Below are 21,024 nucleotides of genomic sequence, written 5' to 3'. Positions count from 1 at the left end.
AATGGAATTCATTCATACTTACAAATGAGTCCAAAACCAGATTCACAAAAAGCTGCTTTTTATTCAACTGGTGCAACACAATAATAAGACACCAATGCCTGCATTCATACACAAGTATAATGCCATGATTGTGTTGTTCCTAGTAACCATTTCCATTATGATAGAAACAAATGTGACACAGTTTAATTTGAGTTATATGATGGATCAACAACAGAGTTCAGTTTTGAAATGTATTAAGTCATTTGAAAAAAAATTATATTTATAGCTTTCATTACATTGAACACACCACTGACATCAGATGTGAGTTGTTATGACATTTAAAAATAAAATCACACAGTGCTTAATCAAGCAGACAAACATGAACCTACATTGTGTTCGCCATTTAGCAATTAAAAGTTGCTGGCAAAACCAGTCGATACAGGCAGTTATCCTCAGACAGTAATGACTACAGTAACATATATTTGATAAATAGAAATGGCAGTAGAGTATGATCAATGAAATGATCATGGAACAGCTTGAAGAAAACCTGAATGTGTTATGATGTTGTAAATGAGTAGCCAAGGGATGTGCAAACTGTGCCCAAAAGGTTTGGACGAAAATACCAAGAACCTGAGAAAGAGTGTGTCTGTGTGTGTGTGCTAGCAGCACTACCTGTTAAGAAAACATAAACCAGTGTTAAAATGTTACTGTTCTGCAAGAACTACTAAATACAAAAATACAACTCTGCATAACTTGCTTTTTTCGCTGGTAAAAAAAACAAACTGATTTTGAATATATGTGGACATGACTTTAAAAAAAGGGAAAACTGTACACAAAATATTCGTGCATTATTTCATTTTCAAACCACTGTAAAACTCACAGCTCTGGATCCAAGGCAAATGCATTTAATAAGCACCCACAGAGCCCACCAATTATTTCCAATAGACAAAAATACTCCTGCCAAACAACCTTCCACTGACCCATCGCTACCTTACATCTATCCATTTTTACGACATATCTATGGGCACGTATCCAAAGCTTTCTATCATTACAGCGTGTACTTAACAATCTATAAAGTTCAGTACCAATGCCTATCCTTTACACATTCCTTACATTGTAAAACTATTCTTACACAAATTCTATAATTGTCTAAAGAGTTGGTATAATTGGTGTAAGAATATTGTATGCCCCAGCATCATTGAAAAAAAGAATCAAGTAACAACTTGATGAAAACAAGCATATAACATTACAATTAAATACAGAATATTGGCGACTCTATTCTGTGCCAAATGTATTCATGTTGGAATAGTGCTGGTGGGACTTTGTCCACCTATTGCATGCCTGTTGGTGGCAGGAGCGTGTACATTAGGTTTTTTTTCATCATTGTCTCAGCACTGATATCAGCCCATTACGATGAGCTCCTTGAAGAGTGCAGAAACCATTAGAATCCCGCTACTGGTCTGCAGTTACCAAGGACATCCTCAAGGTTGCAGTATTATAATACATGTAGGACTGGAATGATAAGATAACCTATTTTATACAGTCTATGGACACGACTTGGCAGTGAGTGGCTGGCTTGTGATGCCCAATAATGTTGCTATAGGGATCTGTGTACATGAGTGTGCTAACGTCAGTGGTAGTGCACACACTAAATGTTGTGTATGTATCTGTGAGTGTACTGTGTATCTGCTCAAGCACATACACAGAGTTAATGGTAAAGGCAGGTGAGAGTCATGTTGTCCACCATAACTCCTCTGTGGTCCGGTCCCCCAGTCAAGAGGGCTTATTGAACACTGGTCATAATAAGGCCTCCACTTCATGGCCTCCATCTACCAGTACATCTGACATGCAAGTCTTTGCATTGTCAACACAGTCGATCATCAACATTTAATAACCTAAAAGCAGCAATTACAATCCATCAGTTAATGGAAGGAGGATAGCTTTTGTGCATTTTCTTTCAATGGCGAGAGTATTGGTGTCATTTTCTTTACACTCTCTGTAGGAATACTACAGCTTTGTATATTGACTTAAAAAAAAAAAAAGTATTTGCCCCCTGACATTTTTCGTGTTTTGTTTTGTACAACACAAAATCATAGTTAAGCTTTTTTGACACAGATTGTCATAACAAAATGTCTGTATTTGCATGGCCCAACAAGTGGCATAAACTAGACTACAAAAGCAAGTTTATTGAAATTACTAATCAATGGAAGGAAATATGTGAAATATGAAGGCACTTGAATATGTAGTGCAAATCAGTTCATACTCAGATTTTACGCCTTTGGCAACTGCCACCTTAGTGGTTTTCTAGCTTTATGGTGAACTGGCAAAGAGAAGGCCACTGTTGAGAAATGATATGACATTTCCACCTTCATTTGCCCTAAGACATGTAGAAGTAAAAGAAGACTGGTGGGATGTCACCAAAATCTAGCTATATGACTAACAACATGCAATGCAAAGCCTGGTGTTTGTAATTCCATGTTGTAGCAATTGCAATTGTTGTAGCAGGACAGCAACCTAAAAAACATAACCTTTAAAATCAGCAAAGAACTATCTCTAGAAGGACTTCAACCAAGTGGCTAAATCACAATCCAGATAGAATTCGCTGCAGAACTATAAAGCTACTATTTTACTCTGACTGAGCTTGAGGACTTTGGCAAAAAAGATTTAACCAGATAGACTCAAGGCTATAAATGCAAAAGGTGCATCTACATGCCTCTGTATCAATCACTTTAATCTATTTGTACCAAAATGACCTCCATTTTGTACATTTGTTTCGCTAATACTCCTAAAGCATACTCCTAAATGTCAATCAGTGTCAAAAAAGCTTAATCAACACACTATGATTTAATGCTGTAAAAATAGAAACATGAATAAACTCCAAAGCAGGGTTTGCAAAATACTTTTTATAGACACTGTATGGGATGATTAAGAGCGAAGGAGGACCATCAGGCAGTCCGCTCCTCCATAGTGGGCTTGTTGGGGGGGATGGGCTGGGCTGCGTACACACTCCTACTGTGGCTGTCCACACTTTGGAAGTAGGGGTGGCTGAGCGCAGCAAACGCTGATATCCTCCTGGAGGGGTTGAAGGCGAGGAATTGCTGCAAAGAGCGAGGAGAAATAAAAGAGAAGGAGATCAACCATTAAATAAAAGTTGAAAGAATATTGTAAATTGCTAAAAAAAGTACTGCATCTCGTACTACTCACCATCAAGAGGGCCTGCCCTTGCTCGTCCATATCTGGAACCAAGTCCTCCAATTGCTTCGGGGGCCGGGGGGTGAAGGCACTCTGTGGTAGGGCCACTTCCTGGGGCCAGTCCTCTACTGAAGGGACCCCAACAACACTGTGGGATGATAATGGACATTAGTGACTCTTTGTCAGCAATGTTCAGCATTCAACGCCTCTCGTGCTCAACTATTTTTAAATATATTGTTAGGTTTACTGAAGAAACTGGAAGGGTGCGAAGTAGTGCTAACAATATTAACATAAATGAGCAGCGTAACCTAATCTGGGGGGCTTTGAATTAATTACAGAGAAGAAGTTGTATGGACATCCTGTTCCTATTGGCAGGATAATAGGTTTGATAAAAGCCAAATTAAAAAGGAGTACCCTGATTAAGTTCCCTGAATGACTTTTGATTGACCTATAATTGTGAAATATCTTTCTTTTTATAAAGTCTGTTCAATCAGTTTGAAACATACAGGACCAGGGAGACTGTAACAGGAAGCACAGCCAATAATACTTACTCAAAAATCTTTCCCAGCTGATCAACATCTGAGTTTCCTCGAAATAGCGGCCTGGGAAGAAAGAAAAAACAAGATCAGTTTGACAACCGACGCTCATTTATTGTCCTGCACAAAAATAAATAAATAAAAGGTCAAATGCATTTTGATTAAAAGTGTACAACATCAATTAGGTTTTTCATGACCTACTTTTGATGTAAGCCCGTGCTAACTATCCCACGGTACACTACAGACAAGCAGACCTAAGATAAAAGCTATTGGCTCAAGGCAAAGAGGAATGTTTGACTCTAATGCGAGCGTTTGAAGTAGCCACACACTGGCAGCTTCATCTCATGTAGTCAGGATTGTGAAGCAGTGTTGGTAGTACCACTCAAAAGGGGAGGGAAGGAGGGATGAAAGGAGGGAGGAGAGCGGTGGCGAGGGCTGCTGGTGGTTCCTGTGGCTTTGGGCCGTCTCTGGATGCCCGTGGGCGGCCATGCCTGCTCTGGCACCCGCACAGATTCCAGCAGTCATCATCAGCACAAGACTGCCGGCCGCCACACGGTACAGAGAACGCCCATTTATCCCTCATGTGTGTGGGTGTGTGCTTTTGCCCCGTGTGAATGTGTGAAGGAAAGTGGGAGGGAGAGGCGTGAAGACATTTTGGATTATTCTAACAGAGACAGAGGTATGGGAACCTTTCCTGCTGAAGTTCCTCTGAAAGGAAATGGGTTTGAGAGGACTTTAACAGACGATGGTGATAGGATAACTAAATCCGTTACTCCCACAATTACAGTATGAAATCCAGTAGGGTCAGAGAAACTTTATTTTTGTTATATATCTCGTTTAAGATGGAAAAGTCGCCAGCAGATGTCAATATAATGCAGGATATTGTCACATAGGTGTGCTTGTATGCTTTCTGTATCCTGGCACATTTACAGTGGCAGTGCACCTCACTTGACTGAAGTCAACACACCGCCTAGCCACCATGTGCTCTTTGTGTTTTCCCACTTGCAGGAAGCATTGCATAGCTTAACACCCACACTTTCCTACAGACTCAGACACTGGGAAATTAGTCAGACTGAGGTATTTGGCAAATCTTTACAGTGACAGCAAACTTGCACGCTTTAGTTCGGAAGTGGAGATTCACTCTGCCTCATACATTGTAGTGAAAGAGGATCACACCACAGAGTAAAGCACTGCCATTTAAGATCAAACCAAACCAGTTGTGACGGTTATTACCTACAGCCAAGTCATTGTGCCAAAACAAGTAGGGCTGATAATGTGAGGAGGTCCATATTTAAACTTTGAGTGGTTTGCTGGTTTGTTGGAGGGGGTTAACTGGATTCACAGAACTGGCCACTGGCATGCACACAGTAAACTATCAAGTGCAAATGCACACATGTTGGCCTGTAAGCAATTAATTGACTTATCGTACGATAAATAAAAATGAACTCGATAACTTTTCTGACCTCGATAAATTGCCGTTTACATGCATGTTTGTTTACATAAGGATGTGACCAGCATTTTAGCCAGGCGCGCTGTGGCTGCCGGCCAGGCGCGCCGTGAGGGGCGGGGCTCGCACACAGCCAGGTCAGGACACTCCGCGTGCAAAAGCGTAGCAGCCAAATGAATAATATAGAGACAAGCAGGAGATAACGTGTGACTTACTCGAGGGGAATTTGAAGTTAAATGGAATTGGTTGCGAAACCTAATTCCACATCTCCGGTGTGGGAATATTTTGGATTCAAGCCAAATCAACGAGGCGAACCGACGGACTTGAATGAGCCGGGCGGTGTGTCGCATTTGTTTTAAAAAGGTAGCAACAAAAGCTAGCAATACGACCAACCTTAAACTGCACCTGAAACACAACCACCCCATTCCGTTTTCCCAGCTGGGAGCAAACACGGCAGCTGGAGATGGAGAGCCCCCACCTTCCCGACAGTTTACAATCAAACATGCATTTGCCCGACAATGCAAACATGTTGGTGTTCCTTGCTCGAAAACTTTGATATACAGATATGGCCTGTTGAGGCATCTGGGTCTTTGTATGGACAGTGGACTGTACACTTGACTGTTGTTTTAAGGAGGTTTTTTTTGCTTGTGAGATAATGTGTGCTCATATATATATATATATATCTATATAGATATATAAATAGATTATATATTATCATTATGTCAGTGGTCTAAAATGGTCCTACAGTGCCGACAATATTATCGTTTATCGCAATAATTTCCAGGAAAATGTATCGTCCAACAAAATTAATTATTGTGACAGGCCTACACACATGCAACAAGGGAATTGTTTGTCCCCCAGCACGTTTGTACACAAACAAACGGGTGGCAGTGAAATGGAGACTAAGAGTGGTTTGGGACAGGAGCTGAGTCACGCTTCCTCTAATGCCAACACAGCTCTGTCCCACATTCCCTGAGACAACCTCTGGAATGTCAGTTTGTGTGTGTATGTATGTGCATGTTTGCTTGTCAGATGGGTGGGAAACAGAGAGACAGAAAATAGAGTGTGTGCTCTGTGGACTGCGTGGACATGCAAGTGTGTGTTGAGTTTGGATGCACTGAACATGTTTGTTTAAAGCGCACGTGCATGCAAGGTTGCGGCTTTGAGGATTTATCAATTGAGTTCCAAACTGTGAGAAAGTCAACACGGTTGCGGGGCCTCTCCCAGACCATTAACACAACACGTTCAACCTTTTCGATTGGAGGAATGTCAACAAGCAGGCGCTCTCTCCCCCCCATTCACTCGAACCATGACTCACCCCGACACTATCCCAGCCATGCAGATGCAGACTTGCATGATATTTGCTCAAATTCCTTTGACAAGTTCCCAACTATTCTCGCTACAGTGGATAGTCATTAAAAGGAGTTTTTACAATGGCATGTTTGATAATGTAAGTGGATAAGAGAGGACGGTGCTTGGGGGGAAACTTTGAAGTGTTATGAGTCATAGGAAAGACGTTATGAGGCTTGTTTTTTTAGTTAACTTTTTGTGACCTGAAACAGGGTGAATTGAAGGCATCACTGCGAAGGTGTCACTGCGCAGTGGGGCTCATTTTCATAGAACTTACAAATGTTTCCAAGGGGATGTCTTATGATTGGTCATTTGAGTGGCCAACAGTCCAACATTCTTAGATTTGAGGAGGAGGTACTTTCAGATACTTAAAAACAAAAATGTTGCAAGATGAATTGCTTGTTCGCACTGAATATTGGTTCATAGGCAACAACAGATCAATCGCATCATTATGCAGATTATATTTAATACCAGATGTACTTTTCATTCGCAGAAGAACAAACAAACAATACATTTAGATGCTAACTATTCCCGAAGGCAGATAAATCACCAGCGGGGATGTCTGGTTCCTGTACCTGAGCTGTCAACGATTATAATCTCCAATTGAACCAAACTGCAAAGCAATAAACAGTGTTATCTCATCCCCTCTTGTTCTGCACTTTTCCTCAATCGAGCTTTCATTTGCTTTCTTTCACTGCTTCTCCCAGGTGCCCTTTAATCTCTAACAGGTGGCCTTTTAAAAAGCCATCTTAATCACCTGCAGGGGGAACGGGGGAGGAGAGAGGGAAAGAGAGAGAGGGAGAGCTCTGTTCATGGCCATCAAAGGGCTCTGACTTGCCTTCCGCCTTAAGGCAATGTTGGACAGGTGCCAGATTGTGAAAGCACACATATATACACACCAAAGCTTTTTACAGCTTATTGTGTACACACACACACACACACACACACACACACACACACACACACACACACACACACACACACACACACACACACACACACACACACACACACACACACACACACACACACACACACACACACACACACACACACACACACACACACAACACACACACACACACACACACACACACACACACACACACACACACACACACACACACACACACACACACACACACACACACACACACACACACACACACACACACACACACACACACACACACACACACACACACACACACACACACACACACACACACACACACACACACACACACACACACACACACACCAAGGCAGGAGTGTGCCAACCTCAGATTGTGCCCTCTATAAAAGGGAACACTAAATCCTCTGAACATAATACATACAATCGTTCATTTCACTTTTTGCCATTCATGATGTGTTAACACATGTTCAATGTGGCATAAAGCACAGCGCCTGTTATTCATCCCAATGAGTGGACTGAGGTGTCACATGTGACGGTACAGCGGTTGCCAATTGCTTTTTTTTGTCGATTGGCTAATTGATTAATCGACATAAATGTGTCGACTCCCCTCAAAAGATGCAGAATTAAAATAAACATTTTGAATTATTGAGCAGCTCAGTAGACTGAATGACCAGTCTGTAATATTCTTCCAGATACCAAATCATTATTGGTGGTAAATAAACAGCGGAAGTGTTTTCATGACATAACCGAGTCACATATGACCGTATTCATCAATGGTCTTGCTCTAAAAACAGGAAACCAGGAATAACAAAGCAGGCGCTGTCCTCCACTCTCCGCTCTGCTAGCCGTCCTAATGCATGTGAAATCACACAGCAATGATCTTATCTTGCAATATGAAAAATCATCATGTGTCACAATTTTTACAGCAGGGTACTAAAGAAGTGTGAACACATGACCCAGATCACACATGAACAGTATGGACCATGACTGTTTTAAAAAGGTCAGATCAGGGACAGATGCAACAACACTGTGCAGTGCAGATTATGGTTGACGAATGAATAGCTGAAAGGCACAGTTGCAGTATTTTTCTACAAGATATTTCCTAATGTTATGTTTTTTTATGGTGGTATCTTACAGGTTGGTCCACATGGGGTGTCTCAGAAAGGCAAAGCATATGATATTCTTATATATATATATTATGAATTATAATTTCGATAGTGACCGTCTTCCCTTTAAGGAAGCGTATTCCTTTATTGAATTTCATTATGCTTTTATATGTGATCTGTCAGTATACCACATGAGTGCCACATTGCACCCAGTGTCCCCAGTATATTCCCACATGCAGAAGTGTGAGTCGTTGTGTGTGGCTGTGCTTATTGGGGTGTGAGGACGGTTGGGGAAGGAAGCATAAATTACAGGCAGGGCTGCTCCTCCTGGCACTCAGCCCTACTGTTCTTATCTACTCTGAAGCACACCACCACAGCCAAGCTAGACTCCAGTTCATTGTTCACATAAAACACAATTATGTGCATACTATGGCACATAAATATTCATATAAGATTGGTGGTATGATTATAGAATATGTCATTAAGTCCCAGAACAGTATTCTTTCCTCATAGCCAGGAAATAGACCTTTTTTTAGAATGTATTTTTTTTAGAAAAGTGGTCCGTTATGAGCTAGCTCTCCAGTGTGTAGAGTTCGTTAGACCACAAACTGACGATACCTACACCAAGAAGCAGGATCTTGACTTGCATGCTGCAACCACAGCATCCAGGCTGCCATTACTGTAATGGTTTGATAAGTCAACTGAAAATGTGATTGCCGACTGCTCAAAATGTGGCTGACAGGTGCCATTTAGAGAAGTTTAAGAAACACCCAAATAACTGAATCTGTAACAACAGTATGCCACTGCCAACCATTCAAGTTGTAGTTTACATTCATGTCCGTCAAGCCTTGTATCAGTAGACTTTCAAGGAGCTACATGAGATGTAAGTGTTATAATGCAAACACAGCACAGTAAAATATGAGGAAAAACTGTGCATGAATGAGGGACTGATGTGTTGTTAAAACTACAAAAATGATAACCCCTTTGCAAAGAGAAAGCATGAACACGATGTAAGACAAGATAATAATAATAATAATAATGCTAATAAGATATTACAGTTCAACACAGTTGTAAATAAGTGTAATTATTGGCTAGAATGATTTTTTGTTTTGTTTTATGTATTACTGGACAAATGTAGGCAAAGGGTGCTGATGTGAAATCTTGGAAAAGTTGTTGCTGGTTTTATATTTAAATTGTATCAATGGCGGTGTAGTAAAAGCTACATTTTCTTTGATCTCACCTTCTCCTGAACATCTCAGCAAAGATGCAGCCGACACTCCACAGATCCACTGGTGTGGCGTAACTGGACTGAAGCAGCACCTCCGGGGCTCTGTACCACAGCGTCACCACCTACAACACACAGCAAAAATCCACTTAGAATAATGGTTGAACGCAAAAAGACACAGTCACAATAACTCCTATTTTGTTGCATGTAGCCAGCAACATTGAGTAAATGTCACCATATAGGAGGGGGGCTCATGCTAACACACATAGGGTTAATACTTCTCTGTCCCAATCTTAGACTTACGTAAGACATGAAATCATATCTGGCAGGACAAGTCTCTCGACTCCCATTTTGGTGTGTACCCACATCACAGTCTTTCCATAGTGATCCAGCAGGGACACAAACTACTGTGTGTGTGTGTGTGTGTGTGTGTGTGTGTGTGTGTGTGTGTGTGTGTGTGTGTGTGTGTGTGTGTGTGTGTGTGTGTGTATATATATATATATATATATATATATATATATACGTGCAATATTACAATAATAAATGATACGTTTTACTGGTTGAAACTTGGCAGTGTCTCATGTTTGTGAAGTGACAGCGAGCTGACAATCATTGGTATTAATCACCACACCCAACCCAGTCCCTCCTGCTAAAATTTGAAAACAATTCTTTTTCAAGCAAACCTGAACCCACCTGAATTTCAACAGCAGCCATTTTGTGCCACTTGCCATTAAGCATAGTTTCCAAATGTGTCCCTGTGACTCTATTGGGAGCTGTGAGTGTGTGTATGTGTAGCCATAGCCTGCAGGAAAGCAGCAGCATTGTTAACAGCTACAGTAGGGAAAGCCTCCAGACAAAACTCAGTGACCCCTACTAAGAGAGTGGACTGGTTCCAGGTGCTTTCCTAAACTCCAGATTTTTCCAACAGCTTTTGGCTGCCGTTCCCCACTCAAGCACTGCAGAGTGCTTATCGGGAACTTAGAGTCTGAGGCGAATGTTTGTAAGCAGAACGAGTGCGGTGTCACCTAGATATCTTTATTAGCTGGCTTTGACTCTCTGTGGGAGTAGGATGAAACGATACCCAGAGCTTTTAGATGTTGTCCACATGCCTGTATTTGTAATATGAGAGCAATGATCCTAAGAGGACGTAGATAGCCAAATATGAGCTATTAAAAAGGGAATCAGGTCCTTGCTTGTGTGCTTAAGTACCGTCTGAGAAATTACTGAGTCAGCAGTCATGTAACTTTGTGGTTTATAGATATTAATGGTTCCCAAAAGAGTATTACCATTTGCTTTGGTTATCCATGAACATTTTCCATCATCAGGTCAAAAATAAATTGGCCTTAAAATGTGCTTTGTGAATACCAGCCAAACTAATGATGATTCCCATCAGCTAACGTTAGCATGCTAACATGCAGAACTACAATGGTAAATAGCATCTGCTTAAAGTGCATCATTGACAATGTGAGCACATTAGCATATTGATTTGAGCATTTACAGATTAGTCTCAAAGTGCCGTAACTAAGTTTCAGTCCTTCTCAATGTAAACTGTCAATATAGAAAAAGCCATTTAAGTCATTTTTAAACATCTGTCTGGATAAATGATATAAACAAACCGATGGTATTATTTTGAAAGAGCTATAGTTTAGTTATATTTTTTGAAAGAATTTGATAAGCCACTTGTGATAGAGATATTATTTTCCCGCTCAATATGCTTTCCTAATATGACCGAATTCTGCTATATGGCAAAGGTTTAAATGCCAATGAACGTGAATTGCATCACAAAGCAGCAATTGTATATTACCAATCCACCCCTGCACAAAGTAAGAATTATATCATAAAAGAGATGTTATTAATAGCTGTAGTGCAAAGGGAACATTTTTAACATCTGAGGCAAACTGGAGAAAATGAACAGACATAACCCTGAGCTCGGATTATGGCACTCAACAGAGACCGATAAGAGGAATAAAAAGTTTGGTCACATTTTGTTCTTCTAAACTGAATGACGCTATTAATAGAGCCGAGGGCTGCATTTTGCAGAAGTGTGATACTTTCTCATCTCCTGCTTCAGTGGAAATAGGGAGGAAGTTGAGGCTAGTTGGCTGAGATGTTGGCTGAGCCATGTGACCAGATATGTGACATGAACAGAGAGTCAACAGAATGACTGCTTGGGTCATTGAAGATTTTTAAAACAGTGAAACCTCAAAGAAAAACATGAATGGAGGTTGCACAGCTGCCTCTATATTCAGGCAACAAAAGGTCATTCATATTTCTTTCAACATAGGAAAACCCAATGATGACTTGCTTTAATTTGGTAGGAATTATTTCTTACTTACTTTGATTTAAACTAAGTTTTCAACTTGATATCTAGTTAGGGCACATCATATTTCCATCTCTCATACCAACTCAAACTTTTTATTGAGCATGGATCTACACGAAAAAAAAACATGATCCTTGCACTCTTGCAGCTGCAGGCTCAAATGTCAGTCTGCATGGAGTTGGAAGACCTGCAGTCAAAATGCAGGGCTTGCGTGAACACATATGCAGACACGTAAAGCCTTCTAGGAAGAACCACAGACCTAGAGCTCGGGGTATATCCGCCTCATACAGTTACTAGAAACCTGGCCACAACTGCAGATGAAGTCTTTTATATCACACATGCATCAAGTCACAGACACCGGAAGATAGATACTTTAAATCATACTGCAATCTGATTACACCCCGACTACTTACACTGTAGGAAACCCTTTTTGTAGCATGTAGCAACTATTGCAGGGGGGGGGTCTTTCATTCAATTTTTTCCATTAAGGGATAGGACTTCCATCTACAATTTCTCTAATGTAAATAATCATCAAAGAGGCAATACATGAGTCCGTCTCTCGATATTTCCAAACTGTGTGTTACCTTATCCTGTTTGTTCTTAGTTTAAAAAAAAAAGAAAAAAAAAAAAGGGTAACAAATGTATGCATGCATTTTTGAAAGGTAATACAATCTTCTTAAGCTTTTTCTTATATTATACGAGTGAGTAATTTATGAATAAGCTATATCAGACAGATAGTGGATACACAAGCACTTTTTAGAAGGATCCTATCTGTTTTTTTCCAAACAAACACTCTGCTGTAATCACTGCTTTCCCCTTACCAATTTATCCTCACCCTTTTTCTCTCTACCTCTTCCCTCTATCTTGCAATCCCTCTCCCTTCTCTATTAGCATCCTTCTTTCTCTGTCTGTTTCTGAAAGCCCATGAGTCTGTAAAACACACATGCCTGAAATGCAGTAAAGTCTAGATACAACATTTTGAGAGACCGTAATATCCATTGAGCATTTTGATCACACACAGTTTCACACTATCCATACAATGCGCAACTCTGTGTTTGAAGGAAGTCTCAAGTCTGTTTTACTGAATACTTTCAAACTATAACTCTGAAAGTGCTTTGAGTGGAGGCCTAAACACATTCACTTAATAACTGTTTTCATGGAGATGATTGTAACAACACTAAGACTGTTGTAAAAAGAAACCTTCCCCAATTGTTGTTATAAGCTTCTTTCTGTCCTTCCTCTTCTTCCGACCACGTTTGCATTCCTTCTTTCTTAGTCTCTTTCTCACCCTTCTCATTCTCTGTTCTGCTTCACGCATCCCTTCATTAACCCACCCCTGCTCTCCCTTTTCTGTACAGGCTGCAGGGAAACAGCGATACAGACGCATACAGTATGTAGGACAATCAGACACAGAGAAGGGGAGTCAGCTGTTTAACTCTTTCGATACAGTGTGTTGCTCCAGTTAGGTCAGCTGCTTTTTCAATCTGTCTCCCACCTATCTGACACCCTTCTTCCCTTCCGCATAGTAACAGAAAGGCCAGAGGAGGTCAGATAAAGCAATGGGAGAGAAAAAGAGAGTTAGAGAGAGAGAGAGAGAGAGAGAGAGAGAGAGAGAGAGAGTGTGTGTGTGAGGCTGACTCCAGATTAAAGGACGACATTCTGGGAATTCCTTTCTGCTGAGAGCATCCTCCCCCTCACCAACACCACCACCACCACCACCATCCTCCTCCTTGGCCCTCACTGCTGCTCCCTGCTCCGCTTCAGGGAGGAAATGACTTCTCCTGGCCCGAGGACCTCCAGACCTCCTGGGCTGGACCTCCAAGCCTGTCTGAATAGCTCCATGGGACCTGTGCCACCAGCAAACTGTGCACGAGTCTGACAATGCTGCTATTGACAATTGTTATCACACTACTTCTACACTTATTTTATTATAAAAAGATACTCTTAATATCTTTACTTTAGCTGTAACAATGTCACTTTCCCCTCTGTGGGACTAAATAAGGTGTTCTGATTCTGATGTGGTCCATGCATGTGAGCGTGGGGGCGTTGGTTTTATTTTGTTTGTGTGAATACTTGCACGTGACTTAAGTAGAGCACCTGCTTTAGCCTGGATTCATGTGCTTCAGGGCCAAGTGCTGTGTGTCTGCGAATGTACAAAAAGTTATCTGCAGTATGCGTTTGATGTTTAAAGGAACTTGGGTCTTATTTCTCAGTGTGTCAGCCATCTGTCCTTTTTTACAAGTTGGCCCCCTTGGAAGCCCATAAACCTGAATTATTCTTTAAAGGGGACCTATCATGCAAAATGCACTTTTGTACGTCTTTTATACATGAATATGCCCCGGTGCTCCAGGGAACTCACCAAGTGTCAGAAAACACAACCCTCTCTCTTTTCCTCCATACCCAAATCTCTAAAAACGGGGCTGCAACGGATCTGATACAGATGGATCCAGATTTGAACATTTCTCTGACGTCAGGACGGAGGAGCTGACCTATCAGGGGAATGAGAGGTTTCCGTGGCATGGTAACAGCATGGTAACACGACGCTCGTAACTTGGCCCCCTCCTTTGCAGGGGGGCGTGGTCAGCTGCAGCGCATGCAAAGACAGGGTGGAGGAGAGCAAAATGAGGCATGGCTAAAATGCATGATCTGTTTGGTATTTTGAAAAAGAAAACATATAAATATACCTTATATAGGTATGGCCCTACAATATATTATTCAAATATAGTATGACAGGTCCACTTTAAATAAAGGGCATATTATGTTGGGTGGTTGGGGTTGCACTCTCACCACTGCTACCATGACACAAACATTTTTCTGTCCCTCCCCATGCGGACCTTCACAGTGACCTGATGCCATGAGGATGAGGCAGGGGCTTAAGGCTGCAGCGCCGGATGCAGTGGGGCTGATGGAGCCTGGCCGGGGGCCCGTGTTTACCACACACACACACACACACACACACACACACACACACACACACACACACCACACCACACACACACACACACACACACACACACACACACACACACACACACACACACACACACACACCACACACACACACACACACACCACACACACACACACACACACACACACACACACACACACACACACACACACACACACACACACACACACACACACACCACACACACACACACACACACACACACACACACACACACACACACACACACACACACACACACACACACACACACACACACACACACACACACACACACACACACACACACACACACTAAGTTAATACCCTCTAGGTTATTGCTCGAATGTTTCTTACTTTAAGACTTTAAGGCTAGAATAGACTACATTCCGGAAGCAATTCACCACAAATTAAAGTCTTTCTATGTGCATCCAAGGAACGAAAACCGATAAAGCCTCCAGAGTGTATAGGCAGGCCACATATGGGAGAAGGAGAGCGGATGTTATAATAATATGAGCAGAACTATGCACTCAGAGTACAGTGGAGCTATGGCTGTAATGTTGTGTCTCCAGAGAGGCCCCATTCGAAGCTCTAGCAGTCAGCCATGTTGTAAACACCATTATTTCACTCCTCCCTCACTTTCCCTCTTTCTCTTTCTCTTGTTTTGCAAAAAGGACAATTTACTGTCCTAACAATACAGCTGCACCAGGCCAAGAAAGGAAATAAGGAAGGCGAGAGAGACATGGTATTTCAAAAAGGAGATGATGGGGAAAGGTAGAGTCTGAGGGAGGGAGAGCTACAAGGCTGGAAAGAAAAGTGCAAGAGCAGCACACAAACTGTATACAGTAAAACAGAAAAAAGGAGCACTACAACTGTTGCCAAAGTATGCACAGTGTACAGGAATGCAGCATGGGGCCCTCGGCGAGCGAAACAAAGACAGCACAGTCAGTGGCTCTCTCTCCCCAGTGCTACCACATCCGCACATCATTAGCTGGAAAATTCCTGATATATGCTGTAATTTTTTCTCTTTTTTTCCCCCTCCTCTTCCTCTTGCCGTTGCTGGTACAGACAAGGCTTTAATATCCAGATGCCGGTGTGTGCGGGAGTGTGCACATGCACCATGTACACACACACACACACACACACACACAGGTCAGTACCGCCTTTTCCCCACCTGGAGCATTGCCAAGAGGCCATCAACGATTAATTTAGTGAAGTTCAGGAGAGTGTGTGCTCTATCCCACAAACATAATCAGGACGCACAGGAAAACCATGACTTAGAATGTGAATGTAAAAGTGTGTGCAAACATTAAATACAATGTGATTGTCTGAATTGTACGTACAGTTTATCCCTGTTCCTACATGTGTGAACTCTGTGTGTGTGTTTGCTTATGTCAAATTGAGGCCAGCCCCTTTGCTCCAGCCGGCTGCAGTCAAAGCATAGAGGAAGACTTTTTATTTTTTTCCCATGCGAAGCTGTTTGAGGAGATATCTAAACATTCCCAGAGTGTGCTGCACGTGCTCTCCTGCGTGCAGTGCAAGGTTCCCCCCTCCCCTATCCCTGCCTGCCTGCCTTTCTTTCCTTCTTTCTTTCTGTCTGTCCAGAGTAAAAACACATTGTCTGGCAAAAGAAGGGATACATGTCCAGTTCAGTGTCACCAGTGCGCCTTAAGACTGTTGCATTACAAGGGATTCTAGTGAAGCATGTCAGTGTTTTGTGAGTCTTGAAATTTGCTCAAAATCATTAACGTAAAAATGGTAAATAAAGCTTCATTATAAAAACCAAGTGCGAAAAGAGCTAACATCAAAAAGCATGTGGTTTGCCAACTTTAAGACATCTCATGTGCATAATCAACACTATCTCGCAATAAACTGTGATAAGTGAGAACACACCAATCTTCACTTGCCCTAAACCAACACCCACAGATTGTTAACTTACATTCATAGTCAAGTTAGTGCTTTAAATAGGAAACACATTCATAATGAATGTACAGATCCAGACTGCCCTTGAAAGCTTTATATTGTAAAAGCCTGTCCGCTGTTTGAGCACGGGCAGGAAATCTGGTTTCAATTTGTTTAATGTCGTCTGAGATATGGGTGTCTTATTCTGGTAAGCGTAGTGGGAGGGCTATAAGCAGAGGAACTAGGGGAAAGAGTGGGGAAAATACCTTTAAATCAGGTAACTATTTTACTCTTCTGCACGTCACCAACTAACAGAGTTTACAGGAAACTATGACGGTGACTGCCAAAAATAATTGGTTCATTTGATCACATAAAAGACATGTTTTATTTGCGGAATAAGTCAGGAAAGCGTCATACAATTCCCTTTGACTCAATAACATCCTCACTTAAGATAAGCTCGGAGGCAAGACAAAAACATGTTTCTCCACTAATAAGCTTATCTAGTCATCGCCTGTGAATTATGTCAACCCCTCGGTTTATTTGGTTTAAAACTAGAAAAACAGGAGTTAAAACAACAAGTGCTAACACAATAGACTGGTGGCATTCCCCTTGGTTTTCCAAATCTAAATTTGACAGGCAACGACATGCACATGACATGAATGTGAGCGGAAGCTAATGTGTTTCATGGGACCATCCTGTCAGCCTTGTGTTACAAAGGTTGCCAATATGTTGCTGATGAAGATGAAAAGCAAACCAAGCTCCGGTCACTTTAGGTTATCTTTGGAAAAGCTCACCTGACATAACATATAGTCCTCTTCCAGAGAAAGGAGCCATAGTCACAAGGATCTTATCTTTGCCACTAAGAGGCGTAGATAAAGGTAAAAGTTGCTGGCAAAGTTAAGTCATAGTTTTATGAATGTATTGCACTGTTTATAGTGTTCGAATGATACATGATGAATAATCGTAATAGATGGAAAAGAGAGATCTTCCAAGTTATTTGGCTTTGCTAAAGGGATTTCCCCTCAAAAGCCATGGTGCCATGCCTGTGGACGAATTTTCAGCAGGTCTAAATAAATATCAGTCCTAGGCTACATCTAACTTCTTCCCAACGTTAGTAGCTAGTGAGAACTTAGACAAGAACTCTGCACCCTTGGCAAGCTAATACTGATACTTAAGATGTTTTAGGAATGTATCCCCCTACTTTAATTGGATGGGTTCAAGTCAAACGATGAAAGATTTCCTTGGGTCTTTGATCAATCAAGCCCAAGTTATAAACAGTATTCTGTTGTTAATAAGTAGTTTTTTTTTAAACTTGTGTGAGTTTTAGTAACACTGTAGACTTTTGGGTTTTACTGTTGCATTTATTCCAAATTTAAAAAAGGAGATCAAAAGAAACGGCTTCCCCTGGACCGCTTAAGCAGAAATGGGATCTCAATGAGATGGATAGAAAAAAGACCCTTCTCTGTTTTCTGGTATGTCAGATTAACCCATCAGCTTTTCCCATCTGCCTGTCACTCAAGGCAGCACAATGAGCCTGTAGCCTGACTGGGGTCATTAAAAAACCATCAACAAAGCAACGGACCTCCAGGGACTGCCAGGGGCGGCCTAATCTGGACCCCAGTACCAACCCAATGGGTGGTCTCCCTCCCTCCTTAGCTCCCGCTCCCTCTCTTTCGGGGAGGGTGAAATATGTGCAACATGGTTGGCGGGTGATGCCGATGAGGCCATCAGTCACACGCAACCATGCATGTGCAAATTAACCAGACTCCATCACACACACGTTTCTATACACACAAATACTACATTTATTTTGTAAATGACATGAACAACTCGGCATGTGGCTACTAGGTGAGAAAGCAAAGTCATCTCAAAAAGCGAAGTTCAAGCAATGCTGGTAAATTATCAGCAGATAAGCAGTTAGAGGGGGGAGCGAGGGACTCTTTGACACAGTTATGCAAATGCTCACTTCAGCCATTTTGTCATTGTAGAAGTGCTAAATGAATCACTTTGAAAGTGAGAGAGAAGTGTCTTATTCGCTTAAGCAACAGCAGTTCTCCAAAGCCCATCTGTCTGCCAGTAACGGTGGCATTAGGTGACTAAATAAGCAACTGCTTGTCTGTTGGGCAAAGGGGAAGATCCTCTTAAATGCTGTGTGTATTGGTGAACATGTGCGCTGCATACAGTGTAGATTATCTGCTTTCATTAGCAAGAGGAAATACTGAATGGATGAATGGAGATTGTGTGTGTGTTGGACTGATAGGGGTTTTCCAGACACAGGAACATTAATCTAGAAGCAAAGATCCTGTGCCCACATTGCAGCACGAGAGCATGCGTGCACTAACACACGCATACTCACACTTTACCTCCATCTCATTTGTGGCCCAGTCTGGAGATAAATGTGTGTGAGATTGTGCAAAAACACAGTCATGTTAAGTGCCTCTGTGTGTGCTTGAGTGGTTTCGGGGCTTGAGATTTGTGGCTCACACGTACAAGGTGAATTCCCCATTAAGTATTCTTCCCTCGAGAAAAAGTGTCACGTCTAGTCATAAATGAAGTTTAACTACACAAAGTGAAACCACACACACTTAATATTGTGTAACATTATGTAACATTATGTAAATGCTTTGGTTAGGTACGTCTTCCTATGAGAGGTAAGGGTGTATTTTCATCAATCTGAATGATCATTTACTGAAATGACCTGGGAGACATACTGACTCTTTATGTGAATCATAAAAAAGTATGTTTTTAAAAAAAAAGGAGAAATTACAGTTTAATGCACAGTCACACATTACTCAAACGGAAAAAGAGAAATAAAGTCTACATTTTGAAACTAATGATCACAACAAGAAAATAAATGTCTGACAATTCTAATGCAGATATTAATCAGTCCATCCTAATAACTGCTGTCTTAATAATGCAACCTCATATTCACTTTTTATCATTAACACCTTCATTACATTGCAATAATCTGGGATCAAATATGTGAACAATTCCAAATTAAAACTGTAATTCCTCACTCACTTTCATACCTTTTTTTTAAGCCCACGATGACTACTTTTCCTTGTCATTTCTTCCTTTGCCAAGAAATACAGTATGCATGTCAGTAGCCTGGCTTCTCATCTTGTTGCCCAATGACAATATAATAGAATTAAAGTTAGCATTTTTCACCCAAAGGATGTTTATATTGACTTCAGATGGCCATATGCTGCACATTTTTTTGATGAGCCTGACTTAAGTTCCCATGAGCTTTGTTAACTTGCCATAAAAAAAGTTGCATTGTCTTCGTGGCACAGTATATTTCACAGTGAATTTAGTATCAGTGTTAAAAATGTTTTGTCTGTTAGGGGTACATTATTTGAAAACTAACAAGAAAGCCTATGCTAAAAGGTTATCCTCCATTGAAAAACAACGTATAAAATTGAAGATTTTCCATACAGACTGCCATACAATACCCAAACAAAAATAAAACCAGAGGGGTCTAGACTTGTCAGGTTGATGAACAAAAGAAGCTAAAAGGCATACATCCGTCTGAATGTGAGGGCCAATAAGAAAACCTTCTTCTCTTTAGTAAATGGTGTCATATAACAAGCTACAGAGCTACTGTTGCTGGCTAACTTAATCTTAAAAGTCTCATCTCTCCCTATTTCAAGCTCTTCCAAAGACCCCTTTCAGTCTCCCTCTCTATTTTATCTGGTCATCAGAGCCCAGAGCTCAACAGTTGGACATCAAAGTGCCGACTGTGGAAAGGGAGGGGTGTCTGTCTCTTCTCGTCTGTCCCATCCCTGTCTGCAGCAGCCACTGAGGGATTCCTGAGACAGACCACGGGGGCCCTTGGCTCTCACTTTACACAGAGAAACCCTATCATTTGGCACATTGCAGCAGAGCTACCCGCTGATGCCCTGTAAGTGCCCCCTCCATCACATTAGATGCTTTTCATCTAACTCTCTGGAGATGGGAGTGTAGTGCAAGGCAGTGTGTGTGGGGTTGAGAATGGCATAAGCTTGCAACATTTTAATTTGCAATAACAGAAGCATACATGCACACACTAATGTTTTTGGTGAGTAATGTGCAAAAGGAAATGAGTAATTCGTTTGATAATGT

At 41.5% G+C, this 21,024-nt stretch overlaps 1 protein-coding gene across 2 annotated transcripts in view; it reads right to left on the bottom strand.

Annotated features, from left to right (window-relative positions):
• Positions 1-41: 41 nt before the first annotated feature.
• Positions 42-21,024, bottom strand: part of cdk6 (cyclin-dependent kinase 6) — a 34,606-nt gene continuing 13,623 nt past the window's right edge. For both annotated transcript variants that reach the window (XM_034124773.1, XM_034124774.1), the window contains 4 exons: positions 9,767-9,876; positions 3,723-3,773; positions 3,184-3,319; positions 42-3,077 (listed from right to left, as the gene is read on the bottom strand). In XM_034124773.1, the coding sequence (XP_033980664.1) occupies positions 2,925-3,077; positions 3,184-3,319; positions 3,723-3,773; positions 9,767-9,876 (450 nt within the window). In that variant the 3' untranslated portion in view covers positions 42-2,924. The remainder of the gene's footprint in view (positions 3,078-3,183; positions 3,320-3,722; positions 3,774-9,766; positions 9,877-21,024) is intronic.

This window comes from Trematomus bernacchii, unplaced genomic scaffold, assembly GCF_902827165.1.
Source record: "Trematomus bernacchii unplaced genomic scaffold, fTreBer1.1, whole genome shotgun sequence".
Classification (NCBI taxonomy): Eukaryota; Metazoa; Chordata; class Actinopteri; order Perciformes; family Nototheniidae; genus Trematomus; species Trematomus bernacchii.
This window is presented reverse-complemented; position numbering and strand designations above follow the sequence as displayed.